At 34.6% G+C, this 9,489-nt stretch overlaps 1 protein-coding gene across 1 annotated transcript in view; it reads right to left on the bottom strand.

Annotated features, from left to right (window-relative positions):
- Positions 1-9,489, bottom strand: part of LOC102870330 (myosin-3-like) — a 154,129-nt gene that overhangs the window by 32,162 nt on the left and 112,478 nt on the right. The window contains exons 23-27 of the mRNA XM_006897220.1: positions 7,941-8,011; positions 3,282-3,339; positions 1,374-1,437; positions 1,260-1,287; positions 866-1,006 (exon numbers count right to left, since the gene is read on the bottom strand). Of these exons, the coding sequence (XP_006897282.1) occupies positions 866-1,006; positions 1,260-1,287; positions 1,374-1,437; positions 3,282-3,339; positions 7,941-8,011 (362 nt within the window). The remainder of the gene's footprint in view (positions 1-865; positions 1,007-1,259; positions 1,288-1,373; positions 1,438-3,281; positions 3,340-7,940; positions 8,012-9,489) is intronic.

Raw genomic sequence — 9,489 nt, 5'->3', positions numbered from 1 at the left:
AAATGCCTTTGCATAGTCAATGAAACACAGATAGACATTCCTCTGGTATTCCCTGCTTTCAGCTAAGATCCATCTAACATCAGCTACAATATCCCTAGTATCACGACCCCTTCTGAAACCAGCCTGGACTTCTGGTAGTTCTCTGTTGATGTGCTGTTCCAGTAGCCATCTTAATTTTCCAACTCATTTCTACATTTCCAATAACTTTACAAAATGGTAGGAAAATAATAGTTATCATATTTTCACGAATCAATCCTGTGAAATAATCCTCTCATTCTCTCGATATCTTAGAAAGGGTTTGCCCATCCCATCATCATGAAAAGGCTGAAACACCATTCTCTTTCTTAAACTAATCCTAAATGAGAACTTTTGGTTCTTTTCAATGATGATTAAAATTGCTATTATCTCCTATTGTCCACTTTTCTGCATTATTAGTATTGTTGTATGCCTTTGAGTCAGAACCAATCCATAGCCAACTCTCCAGGAGATTGTCAGAAGCATTACGTTGCATGGGAGAAGATACCTCATTATTTTCCCATGGAGCAGGTGATGGATTTGAACCATGTGCCTTTGAGGTTACAGCAAAATTTTTTACCCCTAGGCCATCAGAGTCCCCTTTCTGCATAATTACTTGACATCTACTTGAAAATGTACAGAGAAGTCTACTTTGAAATACCTTTTTATTCTATTGCTGATACTCTCCTACTAGTCAGTTATACTTTTGCCTGTCCTGGATTTTTGTCCAATCAATTCATACTTGGACCAAGGACTTTGTACCTACCATTCATAGAAGTAAACTCAGATGTAATAATGAAAAATTATTACAAACATTATCCCATCGAATCCCCAAAGTTCTGATTCTTACTTCCAATAGCTTTAAACAATTTGTAATTTCTGTCTTCAAATTTTCTTCTGCCAAGTCACGGGACCTCTGTTCAAGCTTCACTCTTTTCTCCAAGGTAAACCAGTCACATTTAAAGCCCAAAGATAATCTGAGAAATTCGGCCTGTTACCAAGATAAGATTGGGGTGGGAAAAAATGGAATGTGGTCAAATTCAATACAAGTTTTATCCTGAGGCTTTTCTCAACCTCCCAGCAACGGGATTCTAACATGCATAGGCTTTACCTGCACTCCTTCATTGCCAAGGTAAACAGACAATTGTATGGGACTTTGTGTAAAAAATATCTAGTCACTAAAGAAGGTGGGTCTGCAATATTCTTTTAACAAAAGGTGGGAAAAAAATACATTGAACACTCACCTCTACCTCTTTCTCATTAGCAGAAATGCTGTAGGATAAGACAAGAAACTTAGTTAAAAAAGAATTTAATCTTAGAACAAAATAAAACAGCGTACTTTGGAAAAGAAAACTTACTTGTCACTTTGTCTAAAGTTGACTGATTTCCCAGTAGTTACAGGAAGAGAGGAAACAGCAGTGTCTATTCAAAGATAGAAATCTTATTAGATTAAAAGGCTTAAAATCTAAAGGCACAGTAGATCAAGTGTTTCATGCCCTATTTCTACTAAACAAAAACAACTCATTGATATATGTTTAAAATCTTGTTGCTGTTGTTGTTAGGTGCCATCAGGTTAATTTCAAGAAATAAAAGATCTGAATCTTGCCCTATTCTGTACTATATCTAGATACAAATATGTCTGCTTATATTATTTATCATAATGGTGCCATTGGGAGCACAATTATATTGAAGTCACCAGCTCACACAGTAATGTGTGAATATACTTTGAATCTGAGATGTTTCTTAGAGCCAAGACATGTTCTCATAATTTATATCAACACTTTTTTTACTTGATCCTATATAGCTAAATGCATATTTCCCCCTGATTCTTCAGATAAAGACTTTAACGGCAGCAAGTAATATTTGTAGTAGTGGTAATAATTTTAGTATTATTTAAATAATATTAAATAAATAAAAAAGAAAGAAATTTAATATTGTAGTAGTAGTAACAACAATAAACATGACATCATCATGTCAATTTAAGAACATGGTTCTTTACATATATTAATGATATCCATGATAAATTTGTAAAAAGTGCAATACACAAATTATCAATTGCAGTTGATTTAGAATGGAAAAACTTTGGTTTAAATCTTTATTTTACAGAGAACAAAAAAAAGTCCTTAGTTTTAACCCTATGAGTGTACAACCTTGCACAAGTCACAATCTCATGAAACCATTGAAAAATAAGAGTTTCATTAGTTATCGTTATATTTTATGTACTTTTATGAGAACTTTTATGCAAGGCTCTTTACCGAGAGCTTCATAATATATTAACTTATTCAATCTTCACTGCAAACCTTATGTGGTGGAACTACTATAATTTTTTATATCTCATAAACTAGAAAATGGAGTAAATTTACCTATGTTATCCAATATATGGAAGGACTAAATTAAATTAGGATTCTGGGGCTTTGTCTGACATACTTTGGACATGTTGTAAGGAGGGACACGTCCTTGGAGAGGGACATCATGCTTGGTAGGGTGGAGGGACGGCGCAAGAGGGGAAGACCCTCTATGAGGTGGATTGATTCAGTGACTGGGGTAATCAGGATGGGTGTTTCAGAGGCAGAGCGATTGGCACAGGATAGACAGGGTTTAGGGTTGTTGTACATAGGGTCGCTATGAGTCGCAAGCGACTCGAGGATACATAACAGCAACAACAAATTAAATTATGCATAGAAGGATGTTAGCGCACCACCTAAATTAGAGGAAATGTTTTAAGACACTATTTCCATTTTGCAAATGAGAAAACCATGGGTTAAGGTGACTCAACTTCCCAAGCTCAGATAGAGACGAATCTGACCTGGTTCTTCTACTCCTATTTCAAGCTAATGGAAATAGATTGAAGAACAAATCAGATCAGCATCTATTCTTTAAACATTAATTTATTTACATGTATAGGATACTGGAAAACTTTTCAAAGGAAAACTCAGAATTTGTAACTAATACTGGCTTAGTGCTTACTTCACTATGGAGCACAAATTATTACAAATCCATAAGCAGGCAATGGTCGAGTCTAAAGACAGAGAAGAGATGAATAGGTAGCAGAATGAAATATTCCTCTTAGTTTCTCAGTCAATACAATGTAAATGCAGCTTTTTGAAGGTACTATAAATGGAATCAAGAGTCAGTCCTATTGGGTGACTTCATCCTAAGATGTAGAATTTGTAGGTTCATAACTTAAATCAGAAAGATTCTACATATAAAATTAACAGGAGGAGGGAAAAAAGTCTAGGTGGGGGTTGGAAGAGAGTATATCTTACCTCCTGCAGCACATACTTTCCTATGCTCTTCCATTGTTTCAGGTTCCTTCTTGGCTTCCTAAAATCATAAAGAGGTTTTACTGTTGTACAGAGAACATAAATTCTTTATTGCCAATCATTTCACTATTTCCTGTTCTCACCTAACTCCCTTCTGAAGGAACTGTGCTAGAGATTATAAAGCAAACAAGATCCATTACAATATTGTTTTCCATTTAACAGGGCAATAAAGAACTTAAAATATGTTAAAATTGACAAAACCAACTTAAGTTCCTACAAAATAATAAGGATTGAATCTATTAAATACTCATAGAGATGCACTCTAAATTTGGAGTAGTGAAATACCACAGCTTGAGGAGTGTGGAAAGTCTCTGCAGACAAGAAATTTGAGCTAGAGCTTGATAGTGGAGCAGGATTGTGTGGATATAGTAACAAAGTGTGGGTGGATCTGGTGATGTCACATGTGGCTTTCTATATGGGTTGTAGAGGAAATACGGTAAAAATACCTGCTAAGTGAATGTTATGTTAGGCTTTTATGTATTATGCATGCATATGCATAAGGAGAGTCACCTTAATCACCAGGTTGAATTGTACTGAATCCAAGGAAAAAATTCAACTGGCAAACCATATATACACATTTCTTCTTATGATGACAATTATCTAACCTTTTCAAGTTAATAGAGTAACTTAGAAAATTGAGGACATTTTCCGCTAAAAAAGAAAATCTCAGAAGACAAATTTCTCGGCAGAGTCAGTGATATCATGGCATGTAATTCTTAAACAAAATGAATAGCTTTTATGAAATACTATAGAAAAAAAAATAGTGGTAAACATTAGCTCTTTCTCACCAGTGTGGAAATTTTAAGTTTTTAAAGTCCTCCCTCATTGCCATGATCCCTTGTATCTATGAGACTTTCTTCCTCTCTGGGGTCTCACAAGATAAGCATCTGAGAGGATTTACCAAAGTTCAGTTCTTTTCAATTCCTCACTTCCTACTTGCACTCAATTCCAACTATTCTTTCCCTGGCCCCAAAATTCCAGAGAGAATGCTTTTACTAGGTTATTAAGGAAATCTAAACTGCCAAATCCAAGAGTTTCCTCTTTATCTTATTTGATCTCTATATAGCATTAACACTTAACATCCTTTTGAAGGTTTTTCTCCTGTTGGTGTTTCTTTCCTCCTCAGAGCCTCTGTCACTCCAGTAGCACCTTCTCTGTCACCTTTGCCTTTTTATTATGTTACGGGATGCTGTTCTTCAAGATTCCAGTATCCTTAGTGCTCTCTTACCAGCAAATGTTCTTACAGTAATTTCTCTGCACACTTGATCCTTTGCTGATAAATTCCAAATGTAGCTCAGTTCCACAAAGTCTCATGAGAGAGTTTATAACTATGAGGATGCAATTTCAGACAAAATCTCCTTCAAGACTATTGGTGTGTCACACCAGCCTGAAGATTTACGTCTCAATTATGTCACCCCACAAATTCTGCTCTTCTCCCATTTCACATGGCATTCTATTCACTTTGTGGGCTAAGCCATAAACCAGGGTATTTAGCATTTCCCACACCCTCATATGAATCATCACATATTGTGAATTCTACCACCTGAATATCTCTCAAATGAGTCATCTTCTCTCCTTTATTTAATTCCGATCACCATCTTCTCTTGCCTGAATTACTACATTATCCTAACCATTTCCCCATCTCCATTTAACCATGTCTTTCTAATATATTATTTTAAAATATATCTTCCTTTCTTTAGCTTATAGGGACAACACAGAACTTCATTTCCTTATGGCTCTACCACTAAAGACTAGAATTTTCCACTGTCTGTCGTTTATTGAGAACCTTCACCTTCAGCATGTGTGGTAACCAACATTATCTGTATATCATACCACAGTAAAAAGAAGTAATTATAAATCACATATCAAATCATGCTTCTACCTTCAGACTGGAATACTGATCTGTAATTTTTCTACTGTTTTACTTTAAACACATTTATCTCCAACTTCTCTAAACATTTTTGCTCACATATTTTGTTTCTTGAAACAAAATAACATGGGTTGGGTTTCTTTTTTCCTAACTAAAGCAATTTTAAAGATTTATTTTATTTTATTTTTTTTAGAAAACTTCACAAAAACTCATTGCTGTCAAGTTGGAATTTACTCATAGCTGACCTTCCAGGGGCTTTAAGAGAGTGTAAATCACATGTGCGGAGATTGTCCATCTTTCGCCCTTGGAGGCACTGGTAGATTTGAACCACCTGCTCTGGGCTGGCTGCACAATTTACTACCCACTAATCCATATTACATAGGCACGCACACACACATAAACTTTAACCTATAAAATAGAGAGAGGGATGAATGTATAAGACCTCTGATGCAATGGAATATAGTTTCCAAATTACTCCTTAATAGTGGTGATGAATTTTTTTAAAAAATTCAGCTTTTTTGTAGAAACCAAGAAATATTTTCTAGAGGTATGGATACAAAACTGTAAAATATAGTTTCATTGTCTTATATGGGGTTTAATTGGGTCATGCATTATTCCTAATTTACTTAAATATTCATTGATTACTTCTATATGGCTGAGGTTAGCAATAAATATGACAGAATCGAATTTTGCTTTCACAAGATTCAGTCTATCAAACACAACAAATACTAAACAAAAATAATCTGAGCCATGGAATCACTGGAAAAAGCTAGCCTCCCAAGTCAATCTTTCTCCCACACAGCAGCTGAGAAGTTCAAACTTTTAATCTTTTGGTTAACTTACTGACTTACAAAAGAGCAATTATTATCTTTTTATATTCTTTTATTATGACTTGAGTTGAGTGGAAAGTTTGAGTAGATTCAGTTATTTACATATATTTTGTTTCATGATATTAATTATAATACTCACAATGTGATTATATTTCCCTTCATCTTCCCCTTTATTCTGGGTGCAATTAATTCTTCTGTCCTATGTCTTCCTGCCTTCTGAGGTTTATTCCTGGACAAATGCTGCCCTTTTGATCTCGTGTAGTTGACTGTCCCAAGAACTGAGTGCCTTCTTGGTGTATTGCTCACCTTAGAGAACTGTCTACTGTCTGACTGAAAGCTAAGCCATAGGGGTAAGTGTTGTTCCAATCTTCAAGGGTGACTAAGAATCATAGTCTTGAGAGTTTCTCAAGTCTCTGTCAGAATTTGACCTTTTTGAGTTGTGGTGGGGTTTTTTTAAAATTTGTTTTTAGTTTTGTTTAGTGTTGTTGTGTGTGTGTGTGTGTTTTCCCTTCACTCACTTTGTCCAGGATTTTCTGTGATTTCTTTTTTTTCATATTTAGAGCATCTTTATTAATAAAATACTTCCTGAGAATGAAGCTTCAATCCTCCATGAAGCTTCAATATGAGCAGAAGACAATTGCTTAAGTAACAGCCGTTAACTTATTTTTCAAGATTGGACAAAAATATTTTCCATTTTCCTGTTGTGCTTCTGAATGCTCAGTAGTTGTTTCCTTTGAAGGTGGCATCAACCCAGAAGGGATGCACTTCTAGTTTCAGAATTGAGATTTTAATCTCTTTGGAAATTATCATCTAATTTCTTCTGGTTCAGGGCCTTACAGCAGTAAATTGTGGTTGCTGTGAGGCTGAACACTGTGACACTGATGTGTCAAATGCATTAATGGCTGGTTACCCAATGCAGAGAATGGGGTGGAGCTCCCCGATTAAAACAAGCTTAGAAGGAGGAGTGGCATCCACTTCCATAATAGCTTGCCTCCGGAAGCCCTATGAACCTAGAGAGAGGATGAAAGACACCCAAGCGTCAAGGACTCTCCTTCATTGCGTCGCTATGAGTCGCCTGCAATTCGACAACACTTAACAACAACAACAACAAGAGTTGTCATGTTGAGCACATACTCAGCACATGAAAACACATGCTATTTCCCTTGCCTGAAACACTAGCGATCTAGATGTCTAATATACACTCTTTAACTCTATTTACTTGCTATCTTCTCTTATTTGCCTTCTGTCTACTTACTCCAAGTATGTTTCTTTCATGTGACTAATTGCACTCTAATTTTTCAGTAATTTTCTATTTATATACCTGGTTTAAATATAACCTCTTCAAGGTGGTTATAATTCTTTTCTTTAACTTTATTAATGCATTCATTTATTTAAGCAGTCCCCTGCTAATGGATATTTAGTCTGCTTACACTGGACATCTGATGAATAAATGGTTACATGACTGAATGAATGAATACGTGAACAACCAATATGCATTAAGGATATTATATCCCTGACTCTATTGTATAACTTTAGATAAGTCACAAAGATATATTGGCCTCAACTTCTTAGTAATATAATTAGATGCTACTGACCTCATAATATTATAAAAACATAAAGTAAGATCGTGTTTTTCAGGCTACTTCTTAGCAAACTTAATGGGACAGTTCTGCCACTGTAATATTGTACTAATTTTACAGCATGTTTGGAAAAGTTGAAGGTAGTCAAAGAAAGACCTTTAATAAGACGTCTTGACACAGGGACTGCAACAATGGAATGGTGCACTGCAGAGATTGTATGGCTGGTGTAGAATAGGGCAAGGATTCAATGTGTCGTTCAGCTACCATGAGTCATAGCTTGACGGTACCTCACAACATTATTAACAGGTGTATATTTTCTTACCAGATTTAGTATGACCTTTCCCTCACTTAGAGAGCTCTGCAGAGGACTACTGTCACGAGGTGGACTAGTGCCTGTGATACAAAGGAAATATGAGTAGTTAGGGGAGCAGCAACAAGTGACAGGAAGAAATACAAACGACGTCAATAAGGGCAAAGGTCTTAACTTGGAAGACAAATGATGTACCACAAAAGGCCAAGTGCACTGCTTTGGAATCAGGGAGAGCAGCCTTGAGGTTCACAAGAAATGAGACCATGTTGGATTTCTTGGAAAATGGAACAATTGTGTCCTAGTCTTTAAGACACCAGATTTTATATATAGAGACTTTTCCATATTATCCAATTTATTACTAGTGTAATAGAAGCTATGCAGAGGAAAAAATAGCACTCAGTAATTAAATAACTTTTTCACAGCTTAGAAACTTTTTTAAAGAAAATATACTTGTGGAAGATAAAAATATCAATTTTATCAACTTCTAAAAACCTGGTATGTTCCCAAGTAAAAAAAAAAAAGTCATTAAAAGGAAAATATCCACTTTTAATTTATGTCATTTATTTTCCTAACCTCCATTTATTTTTGTGTACTTTATTGATACTGTATGTGCATAATAGTTATTTGCCTCTTCACAAATTTGATTGTCCTGAATTCAGTTCAGTTATAGATAAAAAGGTAGGCAACCAGAGATTATTCCTTTCTTTAAAAAAATATTTAAAACACATAAATAATTACTGAGCATTTATTATTCATCCATAGGAGAAAAAGGGACAATCTTCTCCTAGTTTAGGCTCTGAAAATTCATTTTCTGGAAAGTCAGCAATGAATCTGCTCCAATCTGACAACATATTATCATTATTTATTAATTTACATATCAAGAAGAACAAAATTATAACTAGTTTCTTCCTGAATGTACAATTTCTCCATAGATATTTAAGTTTTTAACTAAATTTTAATGTACATCATTAATTCATCAGGTGTCTATACAAGAAAATGTAAAATATTAGGAATTACATTCCCCCCTCTCACTTTGATTTTCAAGACATGTAGTTTTCACACCTATAAACTATGTTATTAGTTTCCATCTAATTGTTACAGAGGTATTCATGAGCACAGTTTTTCTCTATCTTTTTCCCCCCAAACCCACCGAAGGGGTAGCTGAGACCAGCCATGACTGAGTCCATTTCAACTCTACGGCAATGGATTTGAGTTTTGAGTTAAATAAAATGTTCTGGGTTTTGTTTAGTATTTCTAAACAGTATTTCTGTTATAATAATATAAATTAAAAATTACTCTGCATAACTTATATTTGCATGATATATACTATTGTTTGAGTATACTAAAAATCCATTAACAAATTACTGATGTCAAATATTTTACTGTTACAGACAATGATGTGATGATTAAAGTTATACATATGCTATTCTTCAATGTGTGCACATTTATTTCTAGGAAAAATTCTCAGAAGTTGAATTGTTGTACAACAAAGTATGGGCATCTAAAATTTATTGTAAATATTCTTCTAATTTTTGTTACAATAATCAATATTCCCTTTTTT

Source organism: Elephantulus edwardii, unplaced genomic scaffold, assembly GCF_000299155.1.
Source record: "Elephantulus edwardii isolate Elephantulus edwardi_28Jun2011 unplaced genomic scaffold, EleEdw1.0 scaffold00206, whole genome shotgun sequence".
NCBI classification, from domain to species: Eukaryota; Metazoa; Chordata; class Mammalia; order Macroscelidea; family Macroscelididae; genus Elephantulus; species Elephantulus edwardii.
Note: the sequence above shows the minus strand (reverse complement) of the source record. Positions and strands in the feature narration are given on the sequence as shown.